The following is a 26,122-nucleotide window of genomic DNA, read 5'->3' on the forward strand; positions in this document are numbered from 1 at the left end:
GAGTTGGGACATTCTAATATTACAGGTTGAAGAGACAGGAGTGAATGATTCAGAGGAGCAATCTGTGAGGTAGGAATAAAATCAAGAGATTTTGGTGTCCTGCGACGAGTGTCTCCAAGAGGAGTTTTCATTTGTAATGTGCTCTTGTAGCATGTAGTATGTATGCAGTGTTTATTAATTTGAGTTTCGCATAATTTCGTGGTAGCAGAGGCTTTGTCTACTTTAAGTAACTCTGTGAACTCAGAGCAAAATTTATTTACAGATGTATTCAACAAGGATTTACTAATAACATATACAATATCAAGTATCATTCTATGCTGTGGTTTTACTTTTCTGAGCAAACAACTCTGTGGTCATGTAACTTGATGTTTAGTGGGAGAATATAAACTAGTAGTATCTTGTGGAATCTCCTACAGTAGTAAATATGTCCAGTTGTGCTTTCCAATATGGTAACTGTAACTACATATGATAAAGTGTAGCTAGTGAGAGTTAGGAACTGAATTTTTAACTTTATTTAATTTTAATTAATTGAAATTTAATTTACATAGCCACATATGTGCTGTGTGTACTATATTAGTAGCTATAAACCTCAAATAGTAAACATAATAAATAAATGGTTATAATTTTAAAGTAGAATGAAACGTTTGAACCTCATTGAAAAGGTTAAAATAATAATAACAACAAACCATGGCTATATTCAATTGTTTTGAAAACTACATAGCCAACCATGATGAATCATTGAAAACAACAAAGCTGGTTAGCCTTTTAAATGGTTAAAAAAAAAAATCCTCATTCCATCTTCACAGTCAGATTGTAATATTGTAACTGCAGTGTTTTTGAATCAGTAGACTGGTCCAACCTTTTGCTCACTTCTCAGTGGCTATTTAGTTCTACTATTTGTGTTTTCTTTTGGTGGTGATGGGGATCAAACCCAGAACCTTGAGCAGGCTAGGCAAGTGTGCTAGCATTGAGCCACATTCCCAGACTCCTTTAGTAGCTATTTAGACTATAAGAAAATAAGAGTAAAAGATTAGAGAAGGGGTGAGAGAGATTAGCAAAGAAAAATTATAGCTTCAGAATTCACCAAAGGAAAATTCTAAAGGGCCGTGAAGAAAGAGCACTGCTAGATTTTCAATCTTAAACGCATGAGAAGAGAACACAGACAGGGATCTCAAATCAAAACCATACGTAGGGATTTGGAGAACCAGATAGTTTCCTTCCCATCTATATGGTTAACTTATTTTGGGAAGTGCTATAATGAATGTATTGCTGTGAACATAAATCTAAAAAAAAAAAAAATAACAATAAAATAAAAGCCTTCCATTTTCCTTACTACTTCATATAATTATTAAAGATTGGTCAACATACTAAAATTTACTGTCAAATAAAGGAGTTCATTTTCTTTCTTCTAATATGCAGATGATTTTGTGCTCAGAAACTCGTTCATGCAACTGTCTATGGTTCAGGTTACAGTTCCACTGGATTCCATGTCATTGAAATGGAGGAGACAGAATTTTTCTAAAGAATGTATTTTGCATTCCTAGAATAACAGAGCTACTGGTTAGATAAAACAACAGATCAACAACTATTTCTGATGCATATAAAAGTTCTCTGAAATGTTCTTATGATTCCATTTCTATTATATATTTCTGGAGAAAATAAAGTAAAACATGTTTTCAGGGAGGAAAGGAGACTTGATGCAAAGAATATGCATATATCAAATGTCCATGAATCATTTATGAAAGAGATGATATTATTCTTAACACATGTTATAAATTTTTGTTTGGAAAATTCAATTGCTATTATATATTACATTACCCTGTACAGTTCATCAAAAATCTTTTTTGACAATTTTTTTTAAAAAGAATAATTTATACTTATTCTCTTCTTGTTCTTTACCACCCATTTGCTTTCCAACCCTCTTTCATTTATTTTATGCTAAAACAGGTAGTTCTACTAAAATTGCTCATTTTCAGCCACTCAAGATTTGCTAATGGTCCAACAAAAGGGCCTATTTTAATAATATCACTTTTAAAACCTAACAAGGTTTTCCTTTCATTTATCCTATCCTTTTTTTTTTTTTTTTTTTTTTTGCTGTTACTTTTATAGTTGTACTCCTTCTATACTGAAATATACTGTATACTGTCTCCAGTTTCCTCTGACTCAGCTTGTCCTCTGTAGTAAATGTAATGTAGCGTTTCCAACACAGACACTACTCTCCAATGCACAGTCCCCCCAGGGAATCTCACTGCCATGAAGATGGTGCAGATATTTTCATCATTGTGGCACATTAGGTCTTTTTTTTTTTTTTTTTTTTTTTTCTTTTGAGAAAGTGCTGAGGATTGAACTCAGGTGTTTTGTATTTTATTTAGAGACAGGGTCTCACTGAGTTGCTTAGTGCCTCACTGTTGCCAAGGCTGACTTTTAGCTCTGGATCCTCCTGCCTCAACCTCCCAAGCCTCTGGGATTACAGGCCTGTGCCACCATGCCCAGCAAACATCAGGTCTTTTTTGACACAACTTCTTTTCAACCTGATACGTCCCTCGTCTGCACAGGCTAACCGTGGTCATAAGCTGAAAGTAGCTATTTGTGTAACTTGACCTTTCCTCACAGAGGCTTCCCTGCCTGGAATATCTTTCAGTCACTTCATTGACTCAGGGGATGTTTACCACCCTTGAAAATCACCAAAGGCTGACAATTACCTAGATGTCTTTCTCCAAGCTGCTTCTGTGAGCATGTATATACTATCTTCTTAGTTACAGCACCCATTTACTGAACGATATTATTTAATGATTTTCCCTGTTATGTTGTGAATTCTTTACAGGCAGAGATTTTTGCCTCACTTGCTCTTTATTCTCAAAGATCTACCTTAAGTGAATCTTGTGGAATAAAAAATATTAGTTGCACAAAATAGTTTTGCAGAGGATTTTGTAAAAAAAAAAGCTTTATTTGTTACTGCATACTGCATTACTTAGGAACAGTTTTTCATGAATTAATTTAAGCCTTTCATGAAATTATTCATATATTGATTGTGGATATCCTTCAGGGACATTTTTGTTGCTGTGAAATATTTCAGACATTCAGAAAAGTACAGACAATAATATGATTTATTCAACAACCATCTTCATCAAAGATTTTGCCAAAATTGATTAGAATCAATTTTTTGTTCTGTTACTTCATTGGGAATCTATTACCTAAACTTTCAACCTGCCTATGTCAATGAGAAGTTTGGGGCTCTACCTTCACAAATAAGTGATTTTTCCTTATGTGTAGTGACAATTATGCATGACCATTTTCAGTGTTCATGGAATACCCTGGGAGCAGACAGATCTTCTATAAGAACTATAATGAGAACTGATTTTCTTATTCAAATATATAACAGCTAATACATGACAGACCATATAGTAAGCACTTGTAACATGAAGATAAAAGGAAATGACACAGTACCTGTCCTGTAAGGAGCATGGATCCTGGTTGAGTAGATGTGACAAGTACAAAACAACAACAACAACAAAAAAAAAAAACAAGTGAAAAATATATTTAAGCATGAAAATACTGGCAAGTTCAAAAGAGTCTTAAAAAAATAGTGTCAAAGATGGGAAATTGGATAAGAGGACTTACATTAGCTAGGTGGCATAGTGAAAACATTTAAATTGAGACTTAAAGGTAGAAAAGCAATTAACCAAGAATTACAGAGTAAAGATAATGGCCAGTGTAAAGACTTTGAGCCAGGTCCACAGTTGGGTGATCTGTACAAGAGTGATCAGGGCTGAAGAGGGCAACTCATGGCTCCTAAAAGGCAGAAAGACCAAGGTTGATTCTTGACTAGTTTTTTTGTTTACTTTTTGACACACATGTGTACAATAAATTAGAATATTGTAACAAATTAGTGGCACAGTTTTGCCCTATTCTAAATCAACATGAGAAAACAGACATGAGAAACATAAACAGAAGATAGACAAATCAGTGTCACAACATCTACACATAGCATACTTTCATAAGATATCATCTTTCACTCCTTCCCCTCCCTTTTCTTGCCAAACTCCAAACCAAAAGATTGAACTCTGAAACAGAAACACGGAGAGTAGTGTTAGATGTGCCAGTTATTTGTCATCATCACACTAAAGTATTTCACTAATCTGTGTTGTTTTTTGACCCGTCTGTGCATAGACCAGACTGAAATTCTCAAAATCTCTTTACCAAGGGCCCTTTCCCAGGCTTAGACAGCTGTATGATATTCATGATCAGTGGTTGCCTTGTTGATTTTCCTAGTATTGAACTTGGATGGCAGGAGACTGTCCCTTCCAGTGATATATTTTTAGCTATATTTAGGAAGTCAATAAACCTTGGAATCATTTCTTTCCTGAAGTTAATTTTGTTTATCTCTATTTTGCATCTTTAGTTGTTTCTCTTCTTATTTACATCTTCAAGGATAACCTTATTTCTCTCCCCACTTCTTAGCTGACAGTTCATGGTGGTCACTAGGTCCTGACACAGTCCTCTCACCCTTTGCTTTCCATTTGGCAGGTAGTGAATGTTGTTCCCATCCTTAGCATCAGCACAGCCACACATTTTGGTCATCTGTTCTCTTTAACTGTATTACTCCGACTAAAGAAAATAATTTTGCTTGCCTATTTTGGGTCAAACTCCCTTAACATTTTAATTTCTCTTCTCTAAAACATTTAAAGTCAATATCTGTAATGACTGAAGTTTCCTTCGATTGTTTATTGAATAAATGCACTAGCATGATTGATTTGGCATAAATAAGATGAAAAAAAAAAACTTTGAGCTTCATTTTCATGATTTTTTTCCAACTGCATACATAATTTATATACAGAACTAGCAACATAACTTGTGAGGTCCAGTTCAAAATAAAAATACAGGACTTTTGTTAAAAAATAAAGATAATTTGAAGAGAGCAGAAACAGAACATTAAACCAAACTCAGTATTCTTTTGAGCAGGGTTCCCACAGGACTACACACATTGCATGCTCGGGAAGCTGACTCTTGTGCAGGTGTTTGGGGTAGGTGGCAGCTGAGAATAACTTTACAAATATGTGTCTGAAAGGGATTCCATAATAGAATTTCATAAATACAGTTTTAGACCTGAAATAGTATGTGAAATAAAGTTAAATAAACAGATTTATTGGCATACTATGTACTTTTGGCAGAAGGTATTGTAGTATAGAAATATGTAGTTAATAAGAAGCTACTTTTAGTTCCATGTTTATCCTTGACAGTGGTGCAAAGCTTTAGTTTAGCCTGAGGACTGAGGAGCCAGATTGCTGGGTTCTAAAACCTGGCTCTCTCTACTCTACTAAACTGTGGTTCATTGGGCACATTTGCTAACATTTTGGTTTATTATTGTACACATGGTTAGAGATGATAACCAAGAATCTATCCCACAGGTTTGTCATGGAAATTGTTATATTTCTAGTCCTGTGAAGAATATGTGGTATGTAGTATGTAATGTATTTTAAAAATAGGTTTTAGTTTTAAAATTTTTGTCTTAGTGTTCTCAATATCACAGATAAATTTCTCTCTCTGAGATCATTATAGATTTCAGTAGAATATGAAAAATATTTCTTAATATTATTTATGTGAAATTACAAATTCAACAGAAGATGAGACTTTCAGCTTTTGATGGTAGAAATGAATAATGTAGTTTTCCTCCATATAAGAACATCAAAAGGGTTTTTGTTTTAAGTTCTTTCTTTGAACCTTTTCTCATTGTCATTTGGCTTTGTTTAAAATAAAGATTTAAATCACCTGATTAAGCAATTCAGTTCATTGTGGTATAGTTAATAAGTTACATAATTTTGGAATTGAATTAAATTCAATCTTAGCATTTCAGGCAGTCTTAAATACATTTAAAGGTAAACTTGTCTGCAAGTAATCCATTGTGATTAATGGAAGTTATTTGCTTTTATTTTTATATTACTGAATAATACAGCTTTTTATAATAATATAAATTATGTTTGTAGTGATGAACAGTTTGTTTTGTGCTTTCTGGAAAAATACAGTAATTTATAAACTATAAATCTTACCATCTTGAAATGACAGTTGATATATTTAAAGATCAAATTTAGAACTATATCAAGCAATACTGTTTTTATTGTTAGTACCAGTAATATATTTATTTTAACTCGTTTACTTCAGATGGGTTTCTAAGAAGCCCTTCATACTGAGCAATATAATTTTAAAATTGAAAGTTCTAGTCAGGTACATATTCTCAGTAAGAATGTCAGATTACTTCTAGGTATAGTTTTATATTGGTTGTGAAAATTGAAGAGAAAGTAAAAAGGAGTTGTTCTTAAATTTATCACCCAGCTTTCTAACCATACCGTGTTGTACTTGACTCCTTCTCTCTGATATTGCTGTCACTATATAAAATCTGTATTCAATCTCTTTTTCCTATATTAGACAGTATTACTGAAGTCTTCACTAACATCTACGTGACCAGTTTTGGCCCTGTCTCAGATACAGATATGGTGAGTTTTTTATTAAATAGTATTTTTTCTTTATATGATGGGTAGTATGGGGTAATTTAGAGTAGAAAGTGTTTTATTTTTATAGAATTATATATGTTTATGTAGTTTACCCAAATACACAGAGAGTTAAGGATATTAGTTTGTTTGTTCTATGGAGCACAGTACCAGTTCTTTATTTTTTCTATTATTTTCAGAGTTTATCTACCTAGATAAAATGTGGTAAACAAACTTTTTTAAAAAATTCACACTACTGAGACATTTTTCTAGTATGAAGGCACATACTTGAACTTCTGTGAGTCTATACAACTTCACAGAAAATTGCTTCTTAGAAGGTGTGATCATGGTCAGTGATATACTTGGAAAACTTCCAGTGGGCCTGAGCTAGGTGAGTGCCTGTCATACAATCTGCATACATGGTAGGCACATGTAAATTAATCTAGAAAAAAAGACTAGAAGGTTGATATTCTTGGATTCTATGGAACTGGCCTTTACATATTTTTCTTTATAACAAAATTGATAGGAGAGAGAAATTGATTTAGAGTGTTAGAAACTGACGGGTTAGGGATCTCCAAAGATAATTTACTGGTTACAGATGAAATTTTCAATAATCAGTCCACCAATTTCTACTGTTATCCATAGTGCTATTTAATAGGAATTTTGTTCATTGGTACCTTGTTAGATTGCGCTACATCCTGTGACTGACACTTGCTTGCCTTTGCATTCCCCTGATGTACCTGTCTCTTGTTTGTTTTATGCTTCTTCCCTGGCAAGCTTGTGGCCCACAAATTCATTTGCCCCTCAGGGATCCTTCACTCTAGGGCCCAATGCCTCTTTAGAGATCAATTGCCCTTAAGACCCAGGGAATGAGAATGAAAGGAGATGTTCTTGTCCCTTTTTAACCCACCCATCCCCTACTGTGTCATTTCTCCCCAGTTTCTTCCCTCTCTCTCTGATAATCCAAGGGGAAAGTTGACAAGTTTGAGTATTTTCCATCTAGATTAAAAAAAAAAAAAAAAGATTTTTCTTTTTGTTTTCTTTTGTGTAGACACTCATAAATATTATTAGTCAATTTATCAGGAAATCCCTGCCTTTCCATTAGAGAGCAGAAATATCACTTTCATCATTAAAGAATCTGCTTTTTCCATCAGAATTACTCACTATCTGATGTCACCATTCTTTCCTTAAATGGAGCTGTGTGGATGAAATGAGAGATGCTATTGGTAGAGGGGTGAGTCTCACTTTTGAGGAGGAGATGGGTAACAAACCCTGTCAGGTATTTAATTGGACCAAATTCAGCATATAAAGATTTAGGTCTCCCCACACACCCTCTTACCATACTTCTGGGTCTTGGGCACCCTTCTTGAATACCAGGGACAAAACCAAACCAGCAAAACCCTGTTCAGCATAACCTTCCCCTCTCCCTTGCCTTATTTTACATTTTGACCTGAGATTATCTTTCTCCTTTTAAAAAAAAATTTCCATGCTAGTCAAGCATTCTGCTACTGCTCCATACACTTGGCCCCTGAACTGAAATATTAATCTGCCTTTTTCCATAGGTCAGTTTAAGTGGGCAGGATCTTGAAATAATGACAGAGACATATTTAGCAACAGCACATATTCCAAATGTTATAGGTTGACTGTTAATTAGTCTTGTAAATGCTCCCAGATATTAAAGATACAGTGAGAATAACAGCTAACCTCTAGGAAGACTAAAGTGGGAAGAGCCAAAGTTTTATCAAATACTACATTGAAAAATTATCAGAATATTATATAAATAATGACACATATGATTATTTTTGGTGTCTTATTAGCCAACACAGAAAGGCAGAGAATATAAGATCTTAAAATATCAGTAAGTTTACAATGTTGTAGCTTTTTGTGTGTGTTGTGAATATTAGTGGTAACAGTTACTGCACTGATTATATTTTATTCACAAAGTGAATAATTTTGCCTAAAATATAAAAAATAAATATATAACATGTCTAACGACATGTTTTGTATTTAAGGAGTCTAGAAAAACTCAGATGATATATTTTTGGCAAAAGGAATAAAAACATTTTTCCCCATTAGTGATAATGCATTAGACTAGTCTTCTACCTTTCTTTGTTTTAATCTATTTTTGGAATGACTAATACACATTTGAAGCTTTATAGCTGGGGTTAGGCATGCCATTATTGGCAACAGGACAAATTTAAAATATGAATTTAATTCAAGATACTTTGATCTAATCAGTGAATTGAACCTCAAACTTTAAAAAATTTTAATAGGCTCAAAATGTACTTTCCCGTTTTGGGGTCCTTACCACAAATACAGTAACATTTTAATATGCTTACTCTCCCAACTATATATTAGGTTGAGTGGAATTGCAGTTGACAACTTTTAATTAAATCAGTTGCTTTCATTTTTTTTTTGTTTTCTTAGTATATTTTGGAGTACGTATGTGCAAGTGGTATGTGTGTGAGTGTGTGTATGTGTGTGTGTGTGTGTGTGTTTGTGTACCTATGTAAGGAAATTCTTCAAAATTAAATACATATTCAAAATCAACCTAGGCTCTGAAAAGACTTGAAGGCCCTAGACATTTTCTCTAATGATACATTTCCCCTAATGCCTCTGGCCGATGAAATTTCTTTTGTCATGTCAGATTTCCTACTTCATTGCCATCTTCGTTCACCTTGTTTTCTCTGTCTTACCAATAATCATTTTGGAGCAAAATGATCTCAGAACCATAATTGGGAACGTACTGTTTCATCAGGGTTCATGTAGAGGATAGAAACTACAACAGGAATTTGAACAGAGAAAATCCAGTGTAAAGAATTATTAACTAGTAACAGATGGTTAAATAATAAAAAGGATAAAAGAAGAAATAACTAGGTGTGGTGGCACATGCATGTCATCCCAGCAACTTGAGTCACTGAGGGAGGGGGATTGCAAGTTCCAACCCATCCTGGTCAATTTAGTGAGACTGTGTTGCAAAATAAAAAAGGGTAAAGTGCCCCTGAGTTTAATCCCTAGTACTACAAAAGTAAAAATAAATAAATAAGAAGCAATATAGAATCACAAAATTCAGAAGTAGCATCCACTTTGAGGGTTGCAGCATCATGAATCAGTTTGAAACAGGGTTCTTGGGAGAGAGCCCTTTCCCCCAAAGCAAGTGAATTCAGATCTCAGTGGAGAGGGTACTGTACCACAGCTATAGGAATGTGCAGCTGCTGTTGGAAAGGAGTGTAAGCATACCTGCTGAAGCTGGTCTGTAGGAAAACCCTGCCTGGTGAGTGAAACTCAAAATATGCCAACCCTTTGTAATTGGGCAAATAAAGTGGACCTGACTCAGGCAGAGAACCAGAAAGAGAAGCACGCTTCTCTTGCTATGACATTGGAGTATCCCTCCAGAACCTTCTGTTGACAAAGGGTGACATTGAATGTGTGGGCAAGGGAGTAATATTGACAGACCCAACACTTGTATCACAAAGAAGGGCAAAGGAGGGTGGATTTGGAGTTGTGAGGCAACACAAGGATTATTGATAGATGTAATTATGTGTGACGTAGGGAAGTTGCAATATGAGGACCAGGAGATAATTTGATTATTTAATAGGTTCTTTGTGATATTGTCCAAATGTAGAGAAGAAAGTTGATACTGGGGTAAACTAATGATGAATAACATATTTAAACAAGTAACACACACATACACACAGGCTTGCATGCATGCACATACTTGCATTTTAAGTCGGCTAGGGAAGATGGAGCTAGATTAAAACATTTTACAAAGAGTAATGATTTGCTTTTCATTATAATCAAAAGAAGTGCTTTCAATCCTGGTTATACTTTTGCAGGAAAATAAGATAAATAATAAGGAAAAGTTTGAATTTGTTTAGTACAGACTATTGTCTGTGATTGCTAAATAGAAATATGATCCTGATGGGAAGCAAAGACACACCTGTATTATTACCTACAAGTGAAAAAGAAGAGGGAGACATCTAATTAATGCTTTAGAGAAGCAATTTGTTAATAAGGAAAAAATAAAGGATATATTTAAGTTCACTTCTAACTGCTTAGTTGATACACTTATTTCTATGTAATACACTCTTGTTTCTGTGCACTCATTTCTGTTCAGTAGCAAAACCTACACCCCTAAGTTCTCTCGTTCAGGTCGGTGATGCAAATTTGTTGTGGCATTAGCCTGAGAGGAAAAAGCAACATAGCAAAAAGAATTAAGAAGCAAATGAACACACACACACACACACACACACACACACACACACACACAGATATCTCAGAATCATTAAGGAGTGTAATTGTCCGAAGAAAGTTGTAGATCTAAATTATAATTAAAGATTCTAATTACAGTGTCTGCAATTAAGTTAAAAATCTTTTATTTCAACATTTTAAAAATTCATGAGTAAGAAGGTAATTAAATGTTGGAATGCACTAGAAGCTGACAACTGACAAAGTTTGTAGTAGGCGTGTGTATTATAGCAATTTCTAACTAACTCCTCTGTTGTTTTTTTCCTGTTCTGGTTTCAATATAGGATGTACTTTCCTATATTGGGGAACATTTTCACTGTATTGCATATTCTTCTCTCATAATTGGTGCAGCAAGCCATTATTGTGCCTTGGCGCAAATGGTTAACTATTGCTAAGTGTTAAGGTTAGAGCTTGAACTGTGGAAACTTCAGAGGAATATTGAGATTTCTGATCCAGGGGTTAGTTTTAAGCTCTTAAGAAACAGACAGTCAAGCAAGTGTGACTTTGGCTTATTGATTATATTGATTCACTAGGTTAATACTTTTCTTCCTCTGTAAATATAGAATTATCTCTTAGCATGCTCAGAAACCACTGGGATATTGTATAGTTTAGTAGTTAACATCATAGAGTTGGAGAATTATTAGATCTTAATCTCTGGGTTGACACTGGATTTATCTGTTATGCTTTATTGGAGACTATTATTTGTAAATGTCATTAATTAAGGAAACCTGCTACAAACATGGCAAACAGTATATCAGAAGTAAAGTAATAATGTTTATCCATTTTAAAGTTAGCATGTAGAAGTTGATTACTTGATGGTTATTGGTATTTTGGAAGGTTAGGAATTAGACTCAAAGAACATTCATTCACTCAGGAAATATTTCCCCATTCCTCCTAGAAATTTTAAAAATCATTCCTCAAAATATGATTCACACACACCAGCATTGGTGTATGTATTAAATTGGTTGCTTTTTGGGACCATTTTAAGACCTGTGGACTCAATTGCAAATTATGGGCATGATAGTGCACATTTTAACCATTTAAGCATTTGACTTTATTTTGTGTGAAGCAAACATCTAGTATAAGATTGGTGGGGGATTAGAGGGAAGGTACAGTACATGTACAGATTTTCTGCAATCCTATAATGTCTAACCTAGCTAGAAAGCTATTATTGTTCATGTAAGAGAGGATTGTGAACTGAACCAGGGTAGTGGTACTGAAGATGTAAAGACCTAAAATGATTTAAAAGATCTCTCTTGGTTTAATTGACAAGACTTGGTGATCTTCTGGTTGCAGGGGTTGGTAGAAATACAGAATGTAAGCATGGGTGATTGTGTGGATGGTGGTACCATTCACACTGACATGGGTCACAAATAGAAGATTGGTTTACTTTTGCTTTGTTGCTTATTGGATGAATATTTGGGTTCTTGAGCATACTGAAATAAGGTTTATTTAGTGAGAATGTTTAGATAGCAGACATTGATCTGCAGCTCAGAGGGGCTTCCAGTGAGATGGTTGGAAGCCGTCTGATGGTTGTTGAAACTATAAGCATGCATATAAGTACAAGGAAAGAGATTGGAGTGGAATTGGCCTTGTACTTTTATACATACTCTAGAATGCCAGTTTTTAAAGAACAGGGGAAAAAAGATTTAAAAGTTTGAAGAGGAGACTAAGAGGGAGAAATTGAGGTTGTCTCACAAATCAAAGGGTGGCTTCCTTCTCTGAGCTAGAATGCACTTTGATCCTTAACAATAAAAGTTAGAGACCGCCATACTTCATTCCTTATCAGATGCAATGATGAGTAATAGTCAGATATCTATATCACACTCCTCTATCAAAATGGGATTCTATTTACTGAAGGTCACATGGCTCCTCTGGTAATGCATGAACCGACAAGATTTGCCCACAGTTAAACCTTGCCTGGGAAGTGGGGTAACAGTTCCAGGAAAAAGAGCAGGATAAAGAGTCTAACACCATTTATTATTATTCTGGAGAAGAAAGGATAATATACTTGGTACATTCATTCTTAGCTCTCTCAGTCTCCTAGGGACAGAGTAGAAGACCCGCCCTGTTCTTTTGTATAAACTACATAAGACACAACTATGATTTCTGAAATAAAAATTGTAGCAATTGTTCTTTTTCTGGGTGGCAACTCTTTAGTCTGTCTCTTGGGCGAATAATTTTATATTGTTGTTACTCTCATATATTTTCCAGGAGATATCACTCCATATAGATAATTGACAGGCAGGGGAAAGGCTAAGATCCCATGAGGAGAATTGTCTCACAGCAGGAGAGACAATTCCACTAAGGTTGCCACAACACCTAGAAAGTGTCAATACATTCTCCTGAGCATTGATTGCAAAAGCAGGGAGAAAATAACCATGTCCTATATTATGGTAAAGCCAAGAAAAATGTTTAAATGTGTTAATAGATTAAGAACAAGGAGGTGTTTGCTGGTGCTGGTAAAAGCAACCAGATTGCAGTGGGCGGAGGCCTGTGGGAGGTGAGGAAGTGGAGAAAGAATGGAGGTGGCATTTTTAAGCAGCGTGGTTGAGGAAGGAGGGGAGACAGAGGGCAACAGTTCTAAGGCATTATAACTCTCAACGAGGCTTTTATTTTTAAAGATTGCATTGAACTTCTCACTGTTCTCCAAACAGGCCATTATCTTTAACAGCTCTGGCCTTGCACGTGTTTTTCCCCATTGCTGTTGTGCTTCCCTCCTCCTTCACCAACTGGAGATGTTTTATATATTCATGGCAAAGCTCAAGTTTCATTTTCTCTAATGCCTTTTTAGGTTACTCCAGATAGTCAAAGCTTCCTTTCCTAATGCTCCGCTTCACAGTGTTCCTACATTTTATGACATTGCACACTGGATTATAAAAATCTTCTCGTCTTTTTTCTTTACTGAGGTCTGGTTTCCTGGAAGACATGACTGTATTTGTCTATTTCAACAAGATTATATATATATGTGTGTGTGTGAGTGTGAGTGTGTGTGTGTGTGTGTGTGTGTGCATGCACAGACACACACACACACACACACACACACACACATACACTGTCATAGTGTTGGAAATTGAAATATCTAAGTATAACCAGGACTTGCCCTAGGGTTGCTCATAGTACAGTGGGAGACAGCTAAGAAAAATCATTAATTTTAAAAGTGTGATAAGTCCTTTATTGAAGTATATATGGATGAATATGGTAGCTGAGGGAATGTGAGCAGAGGATCTAGATGTTACAAAGATCTCTGGGGACAAAAAAAAAGATAGCTGAGGAGGACAAAGAAAGATGGGTCATCTTCATAGTAGAAGAATATCTTGACGCAAACAGAAAGAGCTTGCTAAGTAAAAAAGTTCAGTATGACTGGAACCAAGGGTGCTCTCAGGGATGGGAGATGGGGCTTGAAAAGTACTCAGGTTTACTTTATTAATGCTGTTACAGCTAATTGCCCCATAAGACATTCAAAACAGTTTTTTTTTTTTTTTTACCAAATAATTTCTTATTGCAGTTTTTTGATGTATACACATCCTTCAAAATATAACTATTAAGCCAAATAAAAGCTTACTTGAATAGCTTAATACAGTACAAAGACACAGCATGCAAACACACTCACAAACATACGACATTTCATACCTGTGAATGGAAGAATCAGGGTATTACATGCAAGCGGTCGTTTGCCATTAAGCATTTAAGAACTTTCCTGCCAACCATGTTTGCTGATGCCTTTTATCCTTAAGCCCCATTTAGGATGTTGTTTCTCAAAATATTTGTTATTACATTTAATTTCTTATGATGTTCCTCATGCCATTGCTCATGAGGAAGGCGGTAAGGACCCTTGTTCTCAGTGTGGAGTTGAAGTTGGCCAGAAATTGGGAGCAATTATAGAAGAATGACTCCAGCAGAGATCAGTGAATGTGCATAGAAAGATGGCATGATATCTCAGAGGCCCTGCAAAATATGTATCACTATTGTTGCGAGAGAGAGATAGATAGAGAGGGAGAGAGAGAGAGAGAGAGAGAGAGAGAGAGAGAGAGAGAGAGAGAGAGAGAGAAATTGCTAGAGACAAGCTAGAGAGGTAAGAGAGGAAGAGTTTACTCTGGGCCTTGGAGTTTGTGAAAGTGTTTGCACGTTATCCCAAAGGCTTTAGAAATTCAACTGATCAAATTCGTCCACACTGTTATTTGAAATTCGCTTTCCCACATCCGAGTGTTTTCCACAGCTCATAAAGAGTCCAATCCAGTGCAAGCTATGCATCATTCTCTTCAGGCTGTATGTCTTCTCTCCTTTTCCCACCCTGACTCACAGCTGGGGGCTGTACCACCTGGGCTGGGCAGTGATCTTCTCCTCTTTGTGTTCTTTCCAGAGTCAAGTCAAGGATAAAGGAGATTAGAAAAAGGGTCAAATATCCTTTTACTTACCTGGTTTGGTGTGTAAATCTCTCTCAGTGCCAGGGGTATTGTAGATAAATGGCTTAGAGATGTGTCCCTTCTGTAGAGCACATTTGCATTTCCTCTGGAGGATCTTCTTATTGTGCAGTCATTCAAAACACTGGTGCCTGTCCTCTGATGGTGTTCTCTTGTGGCATCTTACTGAGCTGCTGCCCTGCACCCTACTTTGTGACTGTTAGCTGTTGGATATTCTTGTCTTGTTGGGCTACCCTTTTGTTAGGTGTGAGAGGAGGGAGGAAGATCCTTTGAAGGTGATTTATTTTAGACTATCTTCTTTGATGTCCAAATTGTCTTCTAAAACCTTTACATATGTTGTCTCAGCTCTTCCTTGTAAGAGTCCTAGCAGGTAGGTTTTATTTTATTCAGATAAGTCAGCTGACTTAAAGGTTAAATAACCTGCTCAAGGTCAGGTGCCCTGATCTACCTAACATAAGAGACTGCTCTTGCATCAATTTCATATAGATTAATTTATTATCATTTTATGCTTTGATCTTGTATGTGAGTCAAGTTTTAAATATGAAAAGCTTTTTTCTTAATGCATATATTTAAGGTATACAAATGATGTTTTGGTATAAGTATACATAGTGGAGTAGTTATTATAGTCAAGAAAATCAACATATCCAGTAACTCATATAGTTACTTTTTACTTTTTCTTTTTCCTTGCTTTTTTCCTTCCTTTCTTCTTCTTTCCTTCCTTCCTTCCTTCCTTCCTTTTTCTTTCTTTCTTTCTCTTTCTTTCTTTCTTTCTTTCTTTCTTTCTTTCTTTCTTTCTTTCTTTCTTTCTTTCTTTCTTTCTTTCTTTCTTTCTTTCTTTCTTTCGTTCTCTTTGTCTCTTTCTTTTTACAGTAAGCTCACCTAAAATCTATTCTTTTAGGAAACTTCATACAGCACAATATTAAACTACAGTCCTCATGTTCTACCTTCTATCTCTAAACTTATTTATTTTACATATCTGCAACTTTATATCCTTTGTCTTGTACGTCCCCATATCCTCTCTCTCCCTGCCTATAGTTACATTTTCAGTCTCTGTTTCTATGTACTAGATTTTTTTCTTTATTATAAAGATTCCACATACAAGTGAGATCATGCAGTATTTTTCTTTCTGAGTCTAGCTTATTTCACTTAGCATAGTGTCCTCCAGGTTCAACCACGTTGTCACAATTGGCAGTATTCCACATATAAGTACACACATACATACACACACATATATATACACATAGTTTTGTACTTTATATGCACATATATAAATAAACAGCTTTTTTTTAATTCAAATTTATTCATCAGTGGAAACTTAGGTTGTTTCTGTGTCTTGGCTAATGTATGCTGCAGTGAACATCGAAGTGCAAATGTCTCTCTGAGGTGCTGAATTTGTTTCACTGAATACTCACGCAGCAGAATTATTACACATGAACATGTGGTAGTTCTGTTTTTATTTTTATTTTTGAGGGAACTCCATACTATTTTCCACAATGGCTGCACTGATTTTCATTTTCCCCACAGTGTGCAAGGGTTTCCTTTAACCCACAACCCTTGCCAACGTTGACCTATTGTCTTTTTTATAATACCTCCCTAACAGATAGGAGATTGTTATCTCTTTGAGGCTTTAATATGTATTTTTATGGTGAATAGTGGTGCTGAGCAGTTTTTCATATGCCTTTAGGCTGGTGTTAGGTTATATTTGGAGAAGTTTCTATTCAGTCACTTTACCCATTTTTAAAATCAGTTTGATTTTTGCTGTTGTGTTTCTCCTAATTCATAGACTGTCTTTTCATTGTTTCCTACACTGTAAAAAAGGTTTTAGTTTGCTTTAGTATGAATTGTTTGATTTTGCTTTCATTGCCTAGGTTACTAATGGATGGGTATGTGAGTATTTGTTGTCCAAAAAACGATTGCCAAGGTCAAGGTCAAGAAGTTTCTCCTCTAAATTTCCCCTAGGGATTTTAGAGTTTCAGTCCTTTTTGGAAGTCTTTAATTCATTTCTTGTTGATTTGTGTGTGTGTGTGTGTGTGTGTGTGTGTGTGTGTGTGTGTGTGATGTAAAAGAAGTGTCCAATTTCAGTTTTTTGCATGTGAATATCCAGTTTTTCCAACATCACTAATTGAAGAGTGTACTTTCAAGAGATTCTAAAATTCCAGTCTTGATCCTGCAACATAATTCTTTCTGTAACCATCCATAATCCATGATTAGTATCCATTTATTCATCTATGAAGGAAGGTAATTTCACTTTTGTGTCCTGCCCTTAAAAGTTGTTTTTTGGCATAGTATAATGAAAAGATCCTGATGTTTGGAAGCACAGAGTTTAAGTTTAAATTTTGGCTTTTAGAAAATGAATATTGCTTTAGAATCCCTGCCCGTGAAGTGGAAATAATTTTGCATGTTTAATAAAGTTGTTATAAATTTTAAATGGCATAAATTAATCAAAGTGAAATGCAATATTACATAAAACTATTATTTTGAATACTTTATTAAATATGTTTTAATAACATGCTATTAGAATATGAATCTTTAGTATCAATTTCTAATTTATTAGTGAAACTTGTCTGGCCACTAATCCCATAGGGAAAATCCAAATATGTTACTTTCATAATGGTCAGAATATGTGGTAGCTGTTGTTTAATGATTTCTGTTTGTGTGAGCTTCTTTGTATATTAGGACTTTATGATTTTGTACTAATTGGTTATATTGGCATGGTCAGAATATGCGGTAGCTGTTGTTTAATGATTTCTGTTTGTGTGAGCTTCTTTGTATATTAGGGCTTTATGATTTTGTACTAATTGGTTTTATTGGCATTCTGCTGACTGTTGCCCTTAAGTGCCCCACTTCTTTGCGATTTTTGCAAAACTAATACTATGCTAAATTTGTTGTCTAACTCCCTTAAGTGCCAGCTGAAGTCTTTGAAGTATACTATTCTTGTATATTCCAAGAGTGTTGTTTGCTTAATTGCTGCATACCTGCTTTATGAACCACATTTTTCTTCATTATAGAAGAAGCACACAGATTGGAATATACTCAGGGGAGACTAGCCTTTATTAGCAAAAGGGGCATAATAAAATAAATTTGATGCTTTTAAATACACTTAGTAAATCAAAGTAAATAAGGAATCACTCCAAGATCAGTCCTGCAGTTTGGTTGTGTTTTAGAGAGTAGACATAATTCTTCAGAAATTGTCTATATGTATTGACTTATAATTAATGAAGTCAGGCACTAAAGAATATGCTGCCTTCACTAAGTAAATATGTCCTTGAAATCATGTTTATATAACAGGATGTGCAAAGAAAAGCCTGATTTGCCTGTTTGCAGGACAAATTATGGAAGAAACACTAAGGGATTTTACTGTATAAATGTATATATATATATTTGTATACATATTTCTATATATATGGTTTTTTTTTTTTTTTTTTTGGCTGATAAAAATCATTGGACTGAAAACTGTATCCTTGTTTGGGTTGATTTCTTAACAATCTTGGAAACAGGAAATTCACTGAATTTATCTATGACCACATCAATAGAAGGAGGAAGTTGGATTAAATTTCCTATAAGGAATTTTTCAAATCTTGAAACATATGGATCTTTCAACTCTTCGTTTTCATCCATCAATCATTCCTCCTTCTCCTGTATGTAGGCTGTAGGAGACTTGCATGAAAATTCATTCTTATTTTTTTGTTGTTGTTTCTTACTAACTTTGTACTTAATTTGACTGTGTATGTAATTAATATTGTTATTACTTATTTCTTTTAGAAATTTCTTATAGAAGTTTTGCTCTTTTGTACCTTTTGGTAATTGCCTAGTAAAGCACAAATAAAGTAATCATTGTATTACTATATACTTATAGAAAACCTGAAGTTAATTTTAAGAAAATGTCAAGAATATTCCTTTCAGATACTGAGAAAATGTGTTTTTAAAGTGTTTCAGAAAATCAAATACAAATAATTTATTTGGAAATTCTTGTTCATAGTAAATATGCAATGAATGTTCCTCTTATTTATTTTCATCATTTAATAATGTGAAATCTATAAGTGTTAAATCCTCTATTTTCGTCATTTTAATTGTCATCACTAAAAATAATATAGCCTGGGAACATGTCTAGTATTAGTAATTAGAATAAATGCAAATGAACTGAATTCTCATTAAAAAATGAAGATGGCTAGATTTAATGAGTCTCTTAAGAAATTTTCAATAAATTGTAAAGAATTGGTATTTTACAGAACACAGTCATATTACAACTGAAGTAAAATTAAAGATTAATGACAAAAATATAAACAAAAGAAATCAATACACTATTCCAATATTTTGGAAATAATGAAAAAAAAAAAAAAAAAACCCCTCATGGTTCACAATGTTTCTAGTATAAAAAAAGAAAAGGCATAATGTAAATTATCAAATATCTTCATCTGGATAATACTGAAAATACTATGAATTCAAACTTACATGACTTTGTAATCGTGATTTTGAAATTGATTTGGGGATAGACAAACAATGTGAAAAATAGAAACCAGAAGCAGATTCATAACTACATGGTCACTAGATACATGGTAGAAATGCCATGGTATATCTGGGGAAAGATGAATAAGTCAATAAATGGTGCTGGTAAAGCTGATTTTCCATTTGAAAAGAAATAAAATTAGACCTTTATAATCCGTAATACATAGTAAATCCAGGTGAATGAACAGTCTAAATGTGAGAAGCAGAAAGAATTTTTATATCTTGAAAAGAAATATTCAGGATACAGTTACGACATTTAGTATATTGCTATGATAATTCATATTGAGTTATGTGTTCTTTCAGAAATGTTTGTATATAGAATATGTAAAGCATTTCCATAACTCAATAAGAAAAAGACAGATACCTTGAAAGGAAAGTGAGTAAATGAAATGAACAGACAATTCATAAAAGAGAAAAATAGAATTTTTAATAAACATGAACATGTATTAAATTTCATAACAGAGAAAAGCACATAAGATCACCAGGAACCATTTTACACTGACCATAATGGCTAAGTTGAAATACTATTATTCTATGCCGAGTTGTAGAGAAAGTTTTTACACTGCTAGTGAGAATATAAATTTACATACCTCCAAGGATTTCAATTTGATAACATCTGGTTACTTTAAAGGTGCATAAACTTCATCACTTCCACTAGTAGGTTTAGTGTAGAGGCAGTGGTCAATTTAGTTGCTGCTTGAACTCTGATCTCCCTTACTGGCATTTACAAATTTAGAAGTAAGGAGAGGATTTTATTCTTCACCCACTTGAACCCTGTTTGCTCCTCAACTCATTACATTCTGGCTTCTGCACTCCCTAGTACTGAGTTTTCAATAGTTTTCAGCACTCTTTCAACTTTAAGAGACAAATCCTGTCAGCCGCTTATTTTTTAAACAAAGTTTTATTGGAACATAGCCATCCTGATCCCAGTACTGTGATCTCAGTTTTCGCACTAGAATAGCAGAGTTGGGTAGTTGTGATACAGACCATAGGTCCATAGATCCTAAAATGTTTATTAACTGGCTGTTCATGGAAAAAGTTTGCAGACCTCTGGTGCAGAGTAATTCTAATACCTTTGTACTAGAATTGTTGAAGGAGAACATTCACAGCAATATCACTTATGACAATGACAAGCTGAAAATAGAGAAAATATTGAAGGACAAGGAAAACAGGACTCTCTAGTGAAATAGTCTTCCAATATAGTGTTCAATACAATGAAATGGAAGCCAAGTGCTGGATACATTGTGGCAAATAAGTCTTAAAAATGTTCCAGGAAAATGGCAAATGTCAGAAAAATAGTCAGAGTCTGACACCATGTAATAAACACTTACAATGTGACACAGTAAATTTATTTATGTTGTAAATTTGGAAGTATAAGTAGGGGAATGATACACACCAAATTCAAAATAATTTTTTCCTTAGGGAGTAGGGGGAGGAGTAAAGGAAGGAGGGCTCCAGTCTTTGTGATGTTTTAATTAGGTGATGGTTGCAAGTTTTGTGTAATAATCTTCATACTCTTTTATGTTTCTGAAAATAAAACTGAAAAGTACAAGTGAAAGTAGGGTGGCTTTCTTAAATATTTGCAAGGTAGTTGGACAGTAGAGGAGCAATTAAATTGCAATTAAACCACATCACAGTAGTGGAGAGCTTTATAAAGGTACAAAGAAAGTTGTTTCCCCCACAACCCAGGTGAAGCAACCGGGTGAGTCGAGTTCCCAGTGCAGGCAGTGGGAGGGCTTGCTGCACCAAGGAATGGCATGCAGTGTGGACTGTTAAAGTTGGCAACATGAGTTTGCCTAGTGGAGGGGGATTAAAAGATACAGATCATGTCAGGAGATTGACAGGGCGCACTTGGGACATTGTGAGGACTCAAAGATGAATAATGTTCCTGAAAACAAGTTTTAGAAAGAGATTGCCTGAAACTTTTCTGTTTGAAACTTCAAGAATGTCCTATGTGGTAGGTCTCCTGGAAATGACTGCCGTATCAGTAGCTTCAGAAACAGATAAAGCTTACTCTACTTTTACAGAAATAGAAAAATTGAATTTCAGGTTTCATAATTTTAAAACATCTTCAGTTAGCCTGGAAAAATTAATGTCACCACATATATTGTTTTAGGCTGGAATTTGAGGGGCCACTGTTGAAAAGAAATACTTGAAGAAAAACGTACAGTGCAAAGAACTATCTTTTAATCTTTTCTTCTTCTTTTGGTTCCATTTAAATAGTATTAAACATTAAAAAGTAAACAAAGAGGCCATGGAGAGAAGACGGATTTGATTATTAAATTTTTCCCCAGGATTAAAGGCATAGCCCAGAGTTACTATTCATCTTCTACTTATTGTCTGTGACTGATACTTGTTATTATCATCACCCATTCAAATTTTGATGAATCCTCAAGAATCATCACCTGATTCAAATTTGTGTAAATGATATGATGTTTTCATCATATGGCCCTTTTAAAGTGTCTTTTTTAAGAAAAATAGTCAGTTAAGTGAAATTGCCAGTTGCTGGGGAGTTTATTTCCAAATATGTGATGATTGTTTTGTGCTCAAAGGATAGTTTTGGAATTTCCAATCTTGGGTATATAATTGAAATTGAAATTTACATTTAATTGACTTTTAATTATTTATAATGCAAGTGTACAAACATACATTGACAAAAATTTTAAATTTTAATAGATTGTTAGTTTTAATCACAATTATGAATTGTGTATTTCATCTAACATGCATACATTCCCTTAAGAACCTGGGGGGAAAGAAAGTGTAACAGGAAAGAAAAGAGAAGAGGGACAGAGGTTCCCCTAAATTAAAGGACTGGAGAATGATAATAGAGAAATTGATCACTAGCTAGTCTCTATAAATATTTTAAAATACATTTTAACATGAGAACATGTATTACAAAATATTCACACTTTTGGGGTCTAATAACTTGGTAAAGTACTTATGTTAAAACTAATTTCACAAATAAACTATTGAAATCATCATTCCCTATTACATTCTTGTTAACAATATGATATCTCACTATTTTTTTTAGGATTAAAAAAGAAATATGGTAGTCTACAGTTTCTTTGGCAACAGGAAATGATGACTCATACAGATCTGACAATGTGCTTAAAAGTCATTTCATTTCTCTTTCTCTCTCCTCCTTTCTTCTTATTTATTCATTTTTGCTCCTAGGAAATCTACCTGCCCATTTTTTCTTGGGATAACCTAGCTGAAACAACCTACCCAGACCTTGCAGAAGCATATGCCCTCTCCAAAAAGTTTTAAACTATAAGTCTGAGATCTTGTTCAACTGAAAGAGGCCAGATACAGTCCATTTCTTATTTTCTTTTCCAAAAGACTATGTAGCTAAGTTTGTAAATCCACACATTTTATCCCATTCTAAGTAGCAACATTTATTGACAAGCTAAAGGTATAATCCTTGGAGGTAAAATTTACTTCTCTCAACATAGTGCTCTGTGAACTATTTAAAATTGTTATATTTGTTGGAAATTTTGTAGTGTCCTATTGTATCTAAATATTTGTTGTTTTCAAAGAATGCTATTTTGTATTTCAGGAATATACAATAGATGTTTTCTTTCGGCAAAAATGGAAAGATGAACGTTTGAAATTTAAAGGACCTATGAATATCCTTCGACTTAACAATTTAATGGCTAGCAAAATCTGGACTCCAGATACCTTCTTTCACAATGGCAAAAAGTCAGTAGCTCATAATATGACAATGCCAAATAAACTGCTTCGAATCCAGGATGACGGGACTCTACTGTACACAATGAGGTATGTTTCTAGGCTTGATGTGGCATATGATATTGAGAAGTCCATACATTAAAACCCCAGGCAATGCAGTTGTCAGATATTAGCACAAGTTGAACTTATTTCTAACAGATTATTAAAGTATTATATGCTTTGTAAATGCTAGAATATGTGCTAGAATATGTAAAATATATAAAACATAATATTTACAAATTCAATTTTAATCACAATATTTTCAAACTTAAGAATTGCCTTAGTTATTGAAGATTTATGTTTTTGGTTATTAATTCTTCAACACTGCATTTGAACTAAGTACATTTTTAATACCTTGCCTTTAATTTTGTTTATACCAGCATGGAATTTCATTTTCTTATTCCATCAACTATCCTATATTCATATTTCTTCAAATTTGAGTGATTTTTAAAGCATCATTTAACTTAGTTTAATATTTGGATCCCCATTATGAAGCTTCCCTAGAAAAAATATTTAAGGGTTTTTGATTATTAAGTTTTATAAGTATATTGAATACCATAAGCATATGTACTAGACTGAGCCATGTGAAATTGCCATTTTGTAATAAAAAAATTCATACAGCATTAATTTCATATGGTACAACCTTTAATGAAATTATCAAAAGATACACAGTTGTTGATTCTAACAGTTATTCCATTTTAACTATTCTCATTAATATTTTAAATAACTTACTTGTATTATGAAAGAAAGAAAAAACAAGTAAAATGATGCAGAATCAAAATTAATGTTTAAGGATGTGAAGACTGGATAATTGTTAATATTGTGTATATAGACATTGTATTCCGAGGATTTGATGTGTTATTCATTTCATATGCAAAGCAAGTGCTCAGTTTCAGTTGTGAAAGTTATTTAAGAAGGGCAGTAATACAGCCCTGTACTGTTTTTGATCTGGAAAGAAACCACTCTTGAGGACTCATTGCTAGATGGCCATTACCTAAAATGGAACTATTAGCTGTTCTTCCTGCCTCTCTCCCTGAGTCTTGCATTATTTTCAGATGCAGTATCCCTGATGACATTGCACTTTGGTCACTCATTCTTATGGGTTAAATCAATGATTAGAAATTTTGTATTTAAGCAAAATATAGGCACAGAACATATAAAAGGTTAGAAAATATTGGATGGGCTTATATTTAAATCTTCTTTTAAAAATATGTCATGTATAAATCATTGGCCACGTTTGCTCTGCTTAGTTGAGACAGATCATTCTATGAGTTCCTCTTTGAGCTTACTCCGTTCATTTTACCTTTATGTGAAATGGAGTAATTGGAAGTTTTATTAAAAAAATCCTGTGATTATTCTTTATCATGATATGTATTTTATTTAGATACAGGAAAATATATTTGACTTTCATAATTTGTTAGCATAATATAACCATGGATAAGTATCAATAAGATATTTCTAGGAGATGACTACATATATATATGTTTCTACATTTACATCTTTATGTCTATGTACAGCATGATACCCATTTACAATTGGTATTTTTTGAAGGGAGTTCCTCTGAACCAATATTGAACTCTTATATTTGCTGTGTACTGTTGTTGATGAGATGATGGGAAAAAATGGCATTCACTTCATTATGGAGTTTTAAATATTTGTTAAGATTTTAAATATTAACAGTTAAGTTAATGGGAAAACAGCCCTTCAAAAATGCATATAAAATTTCTTTGCTTCATAGCAAACTACTGGGTAGAAATTGGCAATGTAAAGTATGACTTTAATAACCATTGTTATTTTGTTCATATTTCATATATGCCAGTGTCTTCTGAGGGAACTCCTAAATGTGAAAGAAAAAAAAAAAGTATTTAAATGCGAAGTAGCCTAACATGATGCTGTAATGAAAGTCCTACCTCATCATTAACTCTATTGACAACAGTGACTTTTCGAGTGATTTTTCTTGACTTGCCAATTTACTTAAACAAAGAGTGGAATTTTGACTTTTAGGCTTACAGTTCAAGCTGAATGTCCAATGCACTTGGAGGATTTTCCAATGGATGCTCATTCATGTCCTCTGAAATTTGGCAGCTGTAAGTACAAGGATGAATGTATATGCTTTGGTTCAATAATATTAGTGGTAGTCAGCAGCAGTGTTGCTCAGTTGTATAGTTTCTTCTGATGTTATGAAATGCTTATGGCCCAATAAGATGCTGTAGTAAAAGAAATGCTGGTTGCCCTCCAGGAACTAATCAGCTAACCCTTGGTACTCTCAAGAATTTTAATCATGGTGCTTCAATTGTCATTTCTTTTAATGCTGATAAGGAACATCATGTGTCTTGGTACATGTGTAAAACTAGAGGAGGAGCTCCTTTAAAGTGAGGGCCATAAGTTAATTTCTTTTTCTAGTGCTAGAATACTCTAAAAATGTAATTTGTTCATCAACTAAGAATGAATTGCAAAAGATAGATTCTATTTATTTTCCCTCACTTGTGCTGCAAAGGACAGGCTCAGGAACAGGGTCTGTGTAATTGTCTTTTACTGTCTACATAATGGAAGGGATATTTTTACTTAAAATAAATTTAAAGATGATGTAGTTGGATTGCTACACACAGGCACCTTCTGTACTTAGAACATTTCAAAAAAGGCTCTATGCCTTTGGCCGTTCTTTAGGTCCCTGGGTTATATCTTATATGTCAAGCTGAAGCATGCACACTCCCGGAATAATGGAAAAGGGGG

At 34.0% G+C, this 26,122-nt stretch overlaps 1 protein-coding gene across 1 annotated transcript in view; it reads left to right on the forward strand.

Moving 5' to 3' along the window:
• Positions 1–26,122, forward strand: part of LOC306669564 (gamma-aminobutyric acid receptor subunit alpha-2) — a 119,916-nt gene that overhangs the window by 51,141 nt on the left and 42,653 nt on the right. Inside the window, exons 4-6 of the mRNA XM_079153604.1 lie at positions 6,424–6,491; positions 23,220–23,440; positions 25,394–25,476. Coding sequence (XP_079009730.1) covers positions 6,424–6,491; positions 23,220–23,440; positions 25,394–25,476 — 372 coding nt within the window. The remainder of the gene's footprint in view (positions 1–6,423; positions 6,492–23,219; positions 23,441–25,393; positions 25,477–26,122) is intronic.

Source organism: Sciurus vulgaris (assembly GCF_902686455.1).
Source record: "Sciurus vulgaris genome assembly, chromosome: 9".
In the NCBI taxonomy this organism is placed as follows: Eukaryota; Metazoa; Chordata; class Mammalia; order Rodentia; family Sciuridae; genus Sciurus; species Sciurus vulgaris.